General features: G+C 42.4%; 1 protein-coding gene across 2 annotated transcripts in view; it reads right to left on the reverse strand.

Annotated features, from left to right (window-relative positions):
• COL4A5 (collagen type IV alpha 5 chain) overlaps positions 1 to 15,282 on the reverse strand; it is a 296,097-nt gene that overhangs the window by 24,135 nt on the left and 256,680 nt on the right. For both annotated transcript variants that reach the window (XM_068251138.1, XM_068251139.1), the window contains exon 42: positions 7,889 to 8,022. In XM_068251138.1, the coding sequence (XP_068107239.1) occupies positions 7,889 to 8,022 (134 nt within the window). The remainder of the gene's footprint in view (positions 1 to 7,888; positions 8,023 to 15,282) is intronic.

A 15,282-nucleotide genomic window follows, 5' to 3' on the forward strand; every position in this document is an offset into this window, starting at 1 on the left:
TCATTTCTTTGAAAGATATGTACAGTTAATGTCTAATATGTAAAGCTGAAATAGCACGACATGCTGAATGGCAAGGCAAAGCTGAATGGCAAAACAAGATCACTATAATTATTTTTCATAAAATATATCTTCTTCATTCTGCCACCTTTAAGTCCCCAATCTTGAGTGGCATGTGACTACTGAGGGTAAAGTGTTGAGGTCATTGTAGAGGGACACTTACAGACATCAAGCTTCTGACTGTTTAAACTCAACTTAGCTCAATATGACTTTCCAGGTTCTGCAGGTTCTCCTTAAAAGTCTAACCCTTCGGCCTTGTATGCGTTTGTTTTGTCTGTATGTTTGTTTTTGTTTTTCTTGTATTATTGATGTGCTGTTTTACTATAAGTTTCAAATCTATATTCATATTTGTGCATTGATTATTGAACCTATTAGCCATACAGGGTAGACTGTATAATTCATATATTTCCCTATTATTGATACTACTGAGTTATTACCAAGATACACATCCCCTGTATAGTTTGCTTTCTATGTGAAGATATTCATCCTGTTCACTGTTTCAATGGAGCTTATATTTTATATGATGCTTTATTATGTATGCTTCTCTTTGTTTTCAATAAAAAGATGATTGATAAACAATCACTTGTCACTTTGGCTCCCTGTCTGATGTCAGAGGCGCGCCACTTCTTCTGCACTAACCTTAAAGGGATACTGTAGGGGGGTCGGGGAAAATGAGTTGAAGTTACCCGGGGCTTCTTATTGTCCCCTGCAGAAGTCCTGTGCCCGGGCAGCCACTCACCGATGCTCCGGCCCCGTCTCCGGTTCACTTCTGGAATTTCAGACTTTAAAGTCTGAAAACCACTGCGCCTGCGTTGCTGTGTCCTCGCTTCCCCTAATGTCACTAGGAGCACACGGTGCAGGCGCAGACCATACTGGGCCTGCGCAGAACGCTCCAGGTGCCTTCAGCGGGAGCGAGGACACGGCAACGCAGGCGCAGTGGTTTTCAGACTTTAAAGTCTGAAATTCCAGAAGTGAACCGGAGGCAGGGCCGGAGCATCAGTGAGTGGCTGCGCGGGCACAGGATGTCTGTGGGGGACCATTAGAAGCCCTGGGTAACTTCAACTCATTTTCCCCTGACCCCCCTACAGTATCCCTTTAAAGAGACTCAGAGATGAATAATCATAATAGATCTATACATACCTGGGGCTTCCTCCAGCCCCATCCGCATGGATCGCTCCCACACCAACGTCCTCAGCCTTCTCCATCGCCGGGACCGGGTCTCATAACTTCGGCCAGTCGTGACCACTTTTACACATGCGCAGTGACTCCCTCCGTCTCTCCAGCGCCTGCCTTACACATGCACCTGCGCAGTATGGAAGGAGCGCACTGGTCTTGCGTCGACTGACCCTGATTGGCGAAGTTACCGGACCCGGTAGTGGTGATCCAGAAGGCTGAGGATGTCGGTGTGGGAGCGATCCGTGCGGATGAGGCTGGAGGAAGCCCCAGGTATGTATATATCTATTGTGCTTATTCATCTCTGAGTCTCTTTAATTCAGGTGACAAGCAATGAGCTGGACCAGATATTTTAATCCACTTACTGGACCTGTACCTGGATGCCCCTGCCTCTCCTCTCCCCACTTTCTAGGACTACACATGCCACTTAGTTGAGTCTAAAGGTACAATACGATACAACACACGATACAATAAAATTATCCAATTTTACAGCAATTCTATAAAAAAAGGTTGGATTTCCCAAAAAATCAAAACCTTTTTTTTTTTTTTTTAATTCAAGCACGAAATCCGATCGGATTTCTCAATATTATTCGATAAAAGTCGAATGGGATTGGTGGATTTTTTCTTATCAATTTTTTGGAAAATGTAATGGTGTGTGGTAGATTGTCAATTTATGAATATATACACCCAAGCAATTTCCTCAGAGTTTCCAACCATTTTTATCATAATAGAGAAAAAACTGAATTTATGTGTGTGGTCACATTTTTGAAATGTGAAATCAGTCAGAAAAATTGATTGTTATTCTTGAATTGAACAGATATTTAAAAAAAAATGTATGGTGTGTGGCCCCCTTAATGTGCATTAATTGTCACTGCCTGGATACAAACTGTCAGACAATACATTCACAAATGATCGCACAAGCTGTATAAATGTAGATAGCATGTGACTTGCACTGGGAGTTGTTTATACACAAATGTGCTAAGATGTTTTCATTTCTCTGTAAATCACAGAAGGGGGTTGCATACATAATGAATCTAGGTATCCCATGAACAAAACTTTAAGAATGATAAGGATTATGATAACTTCATTAACAAATTCAGAAAACTTTTTCAAGCTTTAGAATTCATCACTAGTTGAACTATTAGGGCCCTTCCACATCGGCTGCATTTCATTTTGTTTTTGAGAAGACTTGCGATTTTCCAAATGCAAGTACAGTAAAGTTACAATTGGAATTGTGGGAATGCATTCTGATTTTCTAAAAAATACAATCTTAGTTCTGCTGCATTTTTCCAGTGTTTTGATTGAGGCCAACATAGTGAAAATTGCAATACGTGAAATGCAAAAGGCGTTAGAATTTTCTATTGCGTGATTTTTGGTGTGAAAGAGCCCTTAGTGTTGCATCAACATTTCAGCTAGCTGAGCACATTAGTATTTGATTAGTAAGATGAAGGCCCATCAAGTTTTAAATGCAAATCTGAAGTGGAAATACATTTATGAGATAATCAACTGTATCCAGTGCAGTTTCTAGGCTAAAATGCACCCAGGGCGAGTGTGTACAAATTACGCCCCCCCCCCCTTCCCAAGCAAGGTATGGGTGCCCGCAGTATAGGTTAGCCAGGTCTAGTTGCACTTAGTATAGGTCCCCCCAGTATAGGTAGCCAAGAATAGGTAGCGAGGCATAGGTGAGCCAGTATAGTTGCCCCCGCTATAGGTTAGCCAGGTAGGTGCCTCCAGTATAGGTAGCCAGTATAGTTGCCCCCAGTATAGGTTAGATAGGCAGGCGCCCCCGGTATAAGTTAGTTAGGTAGGTGCCCCAGTAAAGGTTAGCTAGGTGGGTGCCTCTAATATAGGTAGCCAGAATAGTTGCCCCCAGCATAGGTTAGATAGGTAGGTTCCCCCCAGTATAGGTTAGATGGGTAGCTGTCCCCCAGTATAGGTTAGATTAGGTAGGTGCCCCCCAGTATAGGTTAGATTAGGTAGCTGCTCCCCAGTATAGGTTAGATTAGGTAGCTGCTCCCCAGCGTAGGTTAGATTAGGTAGGTGCCCCCCAGTGTAGGTTAGATTAGGTAGGTGCCCCCCAGTGTAGGTTAGATTAGGTAGCTGCCCCCCAGTATAGGTTAGATTAGGTAGCTGCCCCCCAGCGTAGGTTAGATTAAGTAGGTGCCCCCCAGTGTACGTTAGATTAGGTAGGTGCCCCCAGTGTAGGTTAGATTAGGTAGGTGCCCCCCAGTGTAGGTTAGATTAGGTAGGTGCCCCCCAGTGTAGGTTAGATTAGGTAGGTGCCCCCCAGTGTAGGTTAGATAGGTAGGTGCCCCCCAGCGTAGGTTAGATTAGGTAGCTGCCCCCCAGTATAGGTTACATTAGGTAGGTGCCCCCCAGGGTAGGTTACATTAGGTAGGTGCCCCCCAGGGTAGGTTACATTAGGTAGGTGCCCCCCAATAGGATAAATAGGTAGGTGCCCCCCAGCGTAGGTTAGATAGGTAGCTGTCCCCCATAATGGAGGGGGGAGCCGGAGCCGCTGGGAGGGCAGCCCGACCTCTCCCTCCCTCCCTCTCCTGGGCCGCCCTCCGTGCTCCCCCCTCAGATGTTGAGCGCAGCAGCAGCCAGGGAGGAAGCGCTGTAAACAACATACCTCCCTGCGTTCCAAGCGCTGCTCTCTCGCCGCCGGTCTCTTCCTCTCTGCCGCCTATACGATGATGCACACGCTGGTTCCTGTTAGCCGGAACCAGCGTGTGCATCATCGTATAGGCGGCAGAGAGGAAGAGACCGGCGGCGAGAGAGCAGCGCTTGGAACGCAGGGAGGTATGTTGTATACAGCGCTTCCTCCCTGGCTGCTGCTGCTGCTGCTGCTGCTGCGCTCAACATCTGAGGGGGGAGCACGGAGGGCGGCCCAGGAGAGGGAGGGAGGGAGAGGTCGGGCTGCCCTCCCAGCGGCTCCGGCTCCCCCCTCCATTTCAGCGCCCACCTCCCAACAGCGCCCCGGGCGGCGGCACGGGCCGCACGGCGCTAAAAACGGGCCTGACTGTATCTATAGTCCTAATACTAAAAAGTAAAAAATCTAGGTATAATTCTTCCACTGTCTCAGATTAATGACAACAGTTTTTTTTATGTTTTTTGTCTCCCACGCAAACAGATCTTGAACCAATGAACTTTTTTTTATCATATAATTCTCCTCCAAGAGAAATAATTGAGAAGCATGTGAAATATATGATCAGATTACTGACCTGTAAGTTTTAGGTCTCTCTCACACAGGAGGATGAGAGTGGTGAATTCATCACCTCTCAGTTACTCCCGTATGGTGATTGAGTGCTTGCTAGTGCTTTGCAGCAACATCACTGTGTGCCAAATGATAACATGTGCAGTTACAAATGTTGCCCTTTGGCAAAGACAAACACTTATATAGCGCTTTTCTCCTGGCGGACTCAAAGCGCCAGAGCTGCAGCCACTAGGACGCGCTCTATAGGCAGTAGCAGTGTTAAGGAGACTTGCCTAAGGCTCCTGCTGAATAGGTGCTGGCTTACTGAACAGGCAGAGCCGAGATTCGAACCCTGGTCTCCCATGTCAGAGGCAGAGCCCTTAACCATTACACTATCCAGCATGCAGCTGGAGCTGAAAGGAACTTATCACCTGCAGACACGAGGCTGAACTGCTAAACAAGCCCACAGTTCAGCCTCCAGTGTGAAAGGAGCTTCAAGATGCCTGGTTGTAGTTATGTAAAATCAGGGCTGTGGAATCAGTATAAAAATCATCGAACTTCAACACCGACTCTTCAGTTTATGAAACCTCTAAATCCCAGGTATCCAAAATTGCCCCGCCTCCACAGTCCTGTGTAAAAGTCCTTAGGGGCCTCGGCACACTGATGTGTTGCATTGCAGATGCAGGTGGCTGTGCATTATACAAAAACGCATAGCACCTGTGTTGCTCTTTGCTAAGCACATTCAACTAGTTAAATGGCATGGCTCTGTGTTGCACTTAAAATGTGTGCAGCTGCACCAGTGCTGTTCCCATCAGACAGTCCTGCCTGTGCACTGAACACGAGTGTGCCCAGGCCCTTACTTCTGCATCTTGTTTTAAGCTACACAGAAGGCAGAAGAGAGACAATCCCATAATCACGATCAGCCATACAAAGACGTCAAACTCAGTCCCTGATCAAACGGATTGCTTACTTATCCTTAATTTGCTGTGAGAAAATCATATCTAGAGTAAAATGATCATTCTGAATGGTCAGAAATACATTCTTCCTTGGAGGATGGACTTGATGGGATTAATCTGGTGATTTTGATACAGTGTGAAGAAACTTGGTGATTTTTACCATCAAATATTAGTGTGCCCAGCAATTCGCTCTCTGAGCTGCAGGTAATATTCTGCTGCAGAATGATGCCCACATTACTTTATTGGTCTTATCCTTTAGATTGTAAGCTCACAAGGGCAGGGCTCTATCACCCTTTTGTGCTTTGAAATTTGCTACACATTTTATTCCTGTTACTTTTGTCACTGTAATTACCAATTCTGAATTTTGTACCAATTCTGTCTGTATTATTATGTACCCCATGTTTGTACTTTGTACATGTTTGTACTTTGTACAGCCCCATGGAATATGTTGGCACTTTCTGAATTAAAAATAATAATAATAATAAAATATCATAGTCTTATGATTAATTATTTATGAAATTGCACATTAAAGCGGAATATAACCCTGCATTTCAACTTTTCTCTAAAATATTATTTACAGCATATTATATGCAAAAAGCATTTTTTTTTTTTACTAGACCAGCATTGGAAGGGTTAAACACAGAGGTTTAAAGTTCTGTGGAGAGATATGCAGAAGTTCAGATAGATACATTCTATTTAGTTACATGTATCTATTGATAAATGTTACACACTCTTTGGCTGTCCTCCAAGCTCCTTCTCAGTCAGAGAGATGAGTCACATTCAACACTTAGATACATTTATGTAAACAAAATGTATCTATTTCAGCTTCGGATGCGTCTGCAGAAATCTCCAGGAACTTTAAAGCCCTGTGTAACCCCTCCAATGCTGGTCTAGTAAAAAAAAAAAATGCTGGTTGCATATAGTATACTGTAAATAATGTTTTAGAGCAAAGTTGAAATGCAGGGTTATATTCCGCTTTAAGCGTGCAGGGCAAATCCCAGGAATGCACCAGAGAAATCATAACCGTTTGGCACGTTTTTCCATATTGGTCATCATGTCTTCTTCCATAAAGATCTTACTGATTCTTTCTGGCTCATGAACTCAAGAACTGTTTGTACATGGTTGATAGCAAGTTACTAAAATCATTCATTTGTAACATGCATTTCTAGAATAAAATCTAAGAAATTGATAGTAGGATGGCTCAATAAAACAACTCAGAAGCAAGGCTTACTGTAGGTCTATCAACAGCACATGACAACAAGATCAGCGTAAGTTTTCTAACACTGAAAATCTAAAACATCTAACATTTCAACAGTGTCTTTTCCTTACTATGTGAAAGGAAATATACACTACTGAAGTAAAAAAAGAGTAGAACAGTTAGGCAATTGGCATTCTTGAAAGGAAATACATGTCAGCCTCCTTCATATCCCTCAGCCTCCTCCATATTCCTCTTCATCAGAGGAAAAGTGTGCAGTGCTAAAGGTGCAAGTACATTGTGCAAACACAGCATTAAATATACATTTCTCTAGACAGTTGGCTGCTAACTGAGCATGAGAGCACGTCACACTATTTGACTGTCTAGAGAAATGTATATTTAATGCTGTGTTTGCACAATGTACTTGCACCTTTAGCACTGCACAGTTTTCCTCTGATGAATCCTCCAATTAAGGGGGGTGAAACGTGTTAGGTTGGTGGGGGGTCTGTTGTAAATAATAGTTTATTTGTCTCTAGCCAGGGGTGAGGGTTGTCCGTAATACACTTTCATTTAATTGAAAGGGACTAAATTGTACTGTGAACCCCACCCTGTTATGCTCATAGTCATACTACAGTAAAAGTACTCTTTTTTTTATTTAAATCAATAAAAGCTATATTTTATATTTGGCTATCCTGATAGGGTTGGTCCTGTGTTTACATTTGAAGTTCAGAAATTGTATCTTGTTTATCTGAAAGTAATCAGCAAGTGCAAATGCAGGGCTATCAGCTGTGTGTACTGCGCCATGCCGTGGCGACTTCTGGGCTAATATGTGAACAGCGAAGGTTAACCCTTTCTGTACTCCCAGGAAACAAGTAAGTAAACACTGCTGGATCTCTGTCTGGGGTTCTATAAGCAGTAACAAATAAATTATTTACGTTAAAGGTTATTATGTTGTTACTTATCTTTTAGAGCAGGGTGGAAGTTCTGAGTTTAGGTCCGCTTTAAGTTACTAATGTGGTGGGAAAGGAAATCCCCCCATTATCCCCCTCACCCCCCAATGCAGGGAGATTTGAACTTTGGATCCTGTACGGTGAGAGGAGTAACCACTACACCATTGTGCTGCTCACACTATACGGCACTAGTGTTTACATAAAAAAATATAGGATATTTCAATATTTTATAGATAGGCTAGCTTTCACAGAAGTAATCAATGACATACTGTTTGGTGTAATTATTATTTCAGCAGTTCCAACTCTCTACACATTGCAAACCAAGTCCATTTACCAAATCTACCACACATGTGTTACTTACCGGCAGACCTGAGCTTCCTGGCTCTCCTTTAGGTCCTGGGAATCCAGGCTGTCCTGGTACACCAGGATTTCCTTTCTCACCTCTAAAGCCGCCATTGCCAGGTGGGCCGCGAGGACCTTCTGGGCCAGGTGCACCTTTGTAAAATCAGAATAAAAAGTTAGAATGCCACATAGATGAACCTTGCGTTATTTGGGGCTGTTTTAATCGTGTGTGTCTAAAGAGTGATTAATATGCTATCTGATCATAGAAATGTACAGCGATATTAAGTGAAGTATGCCTGTATTTTCATAATAGCTTATAGAGTTTGTGTGTGCGCGCGCATGTTTGCATGTCTCATGTATGCAAAATACACTCTCTGTGTCTTTTCTAATGACATCTAAATATTGTATCTTGTAAGTCTTTCTGTGCAGTGTATGCAGTTTTACAATATGCCAGATAAAATTTTTGCAGGGAAGCAGATTACCCCCCCCCCCCCCCCCTTTTGCAGGAAAGATGATTATTAAGTCAAAAATATCTTGTTCAGTGTCTCTTCACATAAGTGCTCCTGGCTACATGCCAATGGCCAAACTGCCACATGCTTTGGACAGCCAGGAAAGGTTTGGAATCCTGGCAGTCTGGGCCTGCTATATGGATGACATTCTTCCTAGTAATGTACAGTAACAGAAAAGCATAGGTGGAGAGGACATCTGAATGCCAGAACAATTCATGGAAAAAGGTATTTAAAGAGACACTGAAGTCTATTTAACCTTATTTTCTTATAAAGTCCTCTTCAGCATTAAATTCTAAGTGGATTCATGCATTCCCGAGGCAGAACGGGTGATTTATAGCAGAGAAATAGACTGCAAAGTTCCACGACTTTGAAGGTCGCAGATTTAGCTGCCCGGGGGAGGCAGAGCCTTGCGCAATAGCTCTGCCTCCTCTCCAGTCAATCTCAGGCTCTTCCCACCTCTCTCAGTGAAAGAAGACTAAGAGGGGCGGGGAGAGACGGAGATTGACTAGAGATTGTACGCAGTAGCTCAGCCTCTTCCAGGAAGAAAGGAATCTGCGAGCCCAGAACTTTGTTGGGCTATTTCTCTGCTATATATCACTCGTCCTGCTGGGGGAATGCGGCAAATCCACTTAAAAATTAATGCTGAAGAGGACTTAACGGGAAGGTCTGAGCACTTAAAAATAAAAAATCCACTTACCTGGGGCTTACAGACCCCTGCATCCACCCTGTGCCCTTGCCACAGCTCTGGTGGCTTCTGGTCCCCTCCCGTGGAGATGATGACCTCGCCAGGTTGGCTTCCGGGTCGGCTTCTCTTGCGCTCCAGCGTGCGGCTCCCTGGTCACATTGACGTCATCCGGACTGTGCTGCACAGGCGCAGAACTACTGTGCCTGCGCAGTACAGTCCTGATGATGTCAGTGCGACTCTGAGACCCGCTCGCGCAGGCGCAGTGGACATCCTGCACCGGAGGGGACCCCGGGCCATCAGTGGTGAGCGGAGCTGCGGCGAGGGCACAGGACGGCTGGCAGGGGCTGGAGGAAGCCCCAGGTAAGTGGACTTTTTTTAATTTTCCTACAACTCGGATGTGTTCTTTAAACATAAAATCAGGTAAAAAAAAAAAAGACTTCAGTGTCCCTTTAACAAGATATTTTTTACAATAGCTTATTTTGCTGCCAAAGGGAAAGGGGGTGGGGGGTAGTGGGGGGGATTGAAATATAATCTGCTTTCCATCACCAATCAATATTCAAGCACACCTGAAGTATGAGGGATTTTGGGGCTGCCATATTTATTTCCTTTTAAACAATACCAGTTGCCTGGCAGTTCTGCTGATCTCTTTTGCTGCAATACTAATGTAGTGTAAAGTATGCAGCCAATCTAGTCAGACTTCTGTCAGAAACACCTGATCTGCATGCTTGTTCAGGGGGGATACAGGTAAAGGTATTAAAGGCAGAGGATCAGCAGGACAGCCAGGCAATCTGCATTGTTTAAAAGGAAATATATATGGCAGCCTCCATATGCCTCTCAGTACAGGTGTGACATATTTTACAGTAGTTCCATTACACTATATTGGAGATGCTATGTTTCTATGTATGTGCATCTATATTACAGAAGAGTTATCTATTCTATCAGATGTTCAGGTAAAGCATAGCATTGCTATAATCAGTGTAAGTATGCTGCTGCTTTATACTAACTGAGTCCTGAACAATGTAGCTCCTGCAGAATAAGTCAGCCTGACCCAGAGATGCATGATTGTTACTTGTCACTGCTTATTTCATCTTTAAAAACTCATTTTATTCCCTTGCTGTTTACACTTTCGGAACTATAAAGGTGTGTTGCTGGGTTACATATTCTGCTAGGAAAAACATAATTGTGAGCCTGCGTTAAATCTCAGTATTCTTAAATTAGAAAGAAGGCGATAAAACAATCTGAACTTTTAAAACAAGTTAACACAAATGCTACATTTCACTTTTTTGACTATATCATATTTGCAGAAACTGCCACAGTATAATTGTTTTGATTGAAACACTTAATTCTTTTTCATGTGTATTAAACAGGTTTGTGAAATATGTTTGGTAATTCATTTGTTTGTTCTCCATTTTGCCAAAGCCGCAAAAAAGGAAATTTGTATAGGTGCTCTTACTGTACTGGTCTATAACACAAGATTTCATGAAAGTCAGGACATTGCCAGGGTTAATTTGAAAGGAAACCAAATCACCATTTTAAACCTAGTAACTCATTTCAAGGGGGTTCCTATATTCAGCTTATATTATGGAAAACCCATCCATGACCAATGATCACACAGCATTCATCTTTCAGAAACCCTGCCAATCAGATGTCTGTTTGTTTTTTAAAGTGTTTTGCCCTGAATGCAGCAATGGCAGAATCCATTGCTATTTTCGCTCGAGGTGATCATAAGGGTACAACATACAACTATTTTTGTATCCACAATACCTGGTGAATGAAAAGTGCCACATGCTTCTAAACTCGCTATTAAAATAGCACCTTAGAGCACAAATCAACAAAACCACATAAAACAGCCCCAATCAATAAAACTGAAAGGAACTATTCATCCAGCATGCCAAAGGTCTGACAACCAGACCAGACCTTTTAGTATGCAAAAATGTGGTACTGGCAATGAGTGCGGTATATATATAGACTTGAAAAGTTTGCCCAGCAGGTGGGAAAAAAACCTTATCAGTAGTACTTTAAACTTGTTCTTTTCAGTAGGGCTTGAATAACTGCTGATCAGTACTACAGATATATTGCATTATGCTAATATAAGGAGATATGAGAAGACAGCAAAGGCCCACTATGTGTAAACAATGCTTTAGCAGTAATGGAACATCCTAAACCTGTTAATAGATTAATCTGCTAATAACAAACACTGCCATTAGAAAGAAATACTGTATGTTAAAATGAGCTTATTGCTCACTAGTCACACAACCTTTAAATTTTTGCTGCTCCCATGGACTTCGTATAATTCACTCTGTTGCTGAGGGTAGAATCTGAAGCCGCATCTACACGCGTAGATGCGGGCGCGATGTTCCTTATCAATCGAGCCGCTGATGCGGCTCGATTGATAAGATCCGACAGGACGGATCTTGCCTCCGCCGATTCCCTGCTCGCTCCCCGCGAGGGGACAATGGCAGGGAATCGAGCGGAAGATAAGCGGCGCCGGCGGGGACGAGCGGGGAATCGAATCCGGGGCACGCGCGGGGACGCGGAAGAGGCGATCCGGCGGCTAATCGAGCCGCCGGATCGGAGCCGCATCTACGCGTGTAGATGCGGCTTGAGGGCACAGTCAAGATCAGAAAGCATCAAGCTCAAAATAAATAATAAGCTGTTCTTAGTGTCTGGTAGTGAACTCAGTGTCGTGTTAGTGCAATATCACTTGTTAGCAGAACAAGGGGCTAGAAATGTAGACAGTGGCCTCAATTCACTAAGATCATGCCTGAGATAATAAGACAAGAGAAAACTTACCACCACACAGTGAGAAAGTTATTTTATCTCTTCATTCCTTGAGTTACCTCGTCTGTAGTTAAGTTACCTTCTCTTTGGTAAGTTACCTCCTCTGTAGTTATTTTCACACACAGTTAATGAATAGGCTGTCTTTAACTTTAGAATTCTGGAGTTATTTTAAGTATTGACGAGTTAACTTAAAGGGAACCTGTACTGAGTGAAATTATTTAAAATAAACACATGAGGTAACTTCAAATGAACATTACATGGTTACCTCACCGTCAGTTCCTCACAGAAGCTCACCATTTTCTTCTGACAATGATCCCTTCCAGTTCTGACAACATTTTGTCAGAACTGAAATATATCAGTTGCTGTCAGTTATTTATCAGTTGCTGTCAGTTATAGCTGAGAGGAAAACTGATGTGCCAAGTAATGTCAATGTTTCCCTATGGCTCAAGTGGATGATATAACAGTTTAACAGTGTGCTGACCAGAAAGCTGTTATGGGGTAATGCCCATTTTCAAAATGGAGGACGGAGAATTCCCTTGATCACAGTGGACAAACAAGACGCAGGAAAGGAGAAAGTGATTGAGGAGTAGACTACATGGGAGGTAAGTATGACTTGTGTATATTTATCTTGACTTTTAATTTTCAGTTCAGGTTTTCTTTAAAGACAGAAGAGTTAACTTTAGGTTTTCCTGAGGTAAAATGTTTCCTGAATACTACATGCCTCGTCACCATGGTGATAATTCTAGAAACTTTATTAAAGACAGGAGATAAGCTTAGTGAATTGAGGCAGTGTTCTGGTTTGCTGCATTTTTTTCTGAAAACAATATGGCTATGGTGTCTTCTGATATTTCCTTCTAAGAAGTCAGTAATGCAATATATTTACATTACTAATCCCATACTATATGTATAGAGTATGTTCATACTAGCATTAAAAATGGGTGTTCAATTAAAAATTCAGAGACCCCCAGATGCTAAGCGTGGCAGAATAAATGAAATGTGGAATATTTCACACTTCTATGTGGCATGACTGACTGACCTAAATACGTCAAACACCATTTGAAAGCTACCAAGAGACATGTACTGGGTCCCCCCCATCCCCCCGCACAGGATGAGCTGTCTACCACCAGCATAGCGTCACTGGCACATGCATCCAGTGCCAGTGAGAACAAAGCCTAAAGCCCTTAAGGTGCCCATTAACAATACATTTTTTTCACCAAATGTGATCTTTCGGTGCGATTTGAATGATCGAATTGTATAGAAAATGTGCAGTTTATAAAGGTAATCAATAGGAAACGATTCTTTGGTCGGTTGCTTAATAGGATAAAATCAATCCGAAAGTTGGATTTTATGATCGAATTTGAAGAAAGAATAGTTCAGTAAATGTGAACAATCAATAATTACCTTCAGATTAGTTTCGATCATTCAAACTGCATCAAAAGATTGCATTTGGTAAAAAAATTGTACCGTTAATGGGCACCTTTAGATGTATAAGGCTATAAAAGAGCGGTAAGCCTTTAAAATATCATACGTTATGTAAATATGGTGATTGGTAGATAGATAGATAGATAGATAGATAGATAGATAGATAGATAGATAGATGCAGGGCTGTGGAGTCGGAGTCGTGGAGTCGGAGCAATTTTGGGTGCCTGGAGTCGGAGTCGGGAAAAAATGCACCGACTCAGACTCCTAATGAATTTGTAACTATAATTAAAATAGAAAATATGATAAAACGTTCCATTTCTCAGATAATAGTCATTAAAAATAATGTATATATACAGTATATATACAGTAATAGCTGTGTTCAGTCCACAAAAATGAAATAAACCAATCAAAATTAGTTACTTGTGCTGCTTCAATAAAGCAGTCCCCGTATTTTTAAAGTTAGATATACCGGTACATATCTGATTGTGACTGTGCAGTATATATGATGTGTACACAGGAATCTCTTATATATACTAAATAACATCTGTATGCTGTAAGTATAAACCCTGATGTGTAGCCGTGTCACTAATAGAGATGGTCAATGAGATGGAAATAATTCTGCATTGATGCTGGTTTATGCAAATGTATGCACTCTCTTTGCTCATGAAATCAAATAAATTGATATGTTGTTAAAATTTGGTTTGGTGACTATGAATTAAAGGGTACCTGAGGCGAATTAAAAGAAAAGCTTTATACATACCTGGGGCTTCCTCCAGCCCCCTTCAGGCCATTCGGTCCCTCGCTGTTCTCCTCCGCCACCTGGATCTTCTGCTATGAGTCCTGGTAATTCAGCCAGTCAGCGCTGTCTGACCACGTGCTGCTCCTACAGCCAGGAGCATTCTGCACCTGCACAATAGTGCTGCGCAGGTGTAGTATGCTCCCAGGCGGCGGAGTGTGTGCATGCGCACTATGCCAGACTGGCTCAAGTACCTGGACTCATAGCAGACGATCCAGGTGGCGGAGGAGGACAACGAGGGACTGATTAGCCTGAAGGGGGCTGGAGGAAACCCCAGGTATGTATAAAACTTTAATTTCATCTGTCTCAGGTTTACTTTGTTACACAGTAGTACTATACTCTACATATGCTCTCCCCACAGAGCTGCAGGGAATCCACTGAAAATGTTGTGCACATTGAACACAGAGGTGTTGTCTATCACCCATAAACCTTGTTCAGATTGTGCATGAAGAATGTGTAATAGAGGAAGAATCCCCTCATTCTCCTGCAGAGTACCTGCACATCATTCTTGCATGTACCCACAGTCACATTGCCTAGGGCCTGATCCATGTTCAGATGTGTAATAGAGGAAGAATCCCCTCATTCTCCTGCAGAGTACCTGCACATCATTCTTACATGTACCCACAGTTACATTGCCTAGGGCCTGATAGATGTTCTTTGTTCCGGTCTGTACCTTTTACAAGTACTCTTACCAAGGACTAGTTTTAGTCTAAAGGGAATAAATATAGTAGTCTACATATCCTTCTCACTTCAGTTGACTTGTAAAATTCCTAAGCGTTGGCAGTTAAGAGACGAATTTCACGTTACATACTGTTAATCAACAAAATTGGAATATGCAAATTAGAGGAGTCGGAGTCCAGGAGTCGGAGTCGGTGGAATCCTAAACTGAGGAGTCGGAGTCGGTGGATTTTTGGACCGACTCCACAGCCCTGGATAGATGAATATAGCTAAAATGTTGGTTTGTTATGATTTGCAGCAGTCATTTTGACTTGTCCTAAACTAACATTACGTTATGCCTTATGATGAACACTTCTCTGACTTTTCCATTATCAACAGCATTATTACTGTGGTTATCTTTCAAGACTACCTCACTTATTTTATTGCAAGTTTCAGAATTATTCCTATGTTTTTGAAACACTTCAACTACATAAGCTGAAAGGAAGACATTATTTGTAATAGAAAAGCTCACATTGAAAATAATTGAATTCATTACGACTTTG

This window comes from Hyperolius riggenbachi, chromosome 8, assembly GCF_040937935.1.
Source record: "Hyperolius riggenbachi isolate aHypRig1 chromosome 8, aHypRig1.pri, whole genome shotgun sequence".
NCBI lineage: Eukaryota > Metazoa > Chordata > Amphibia > Anura > Hyperoliidae > Hyperolius > Hyperolius riggenbachi.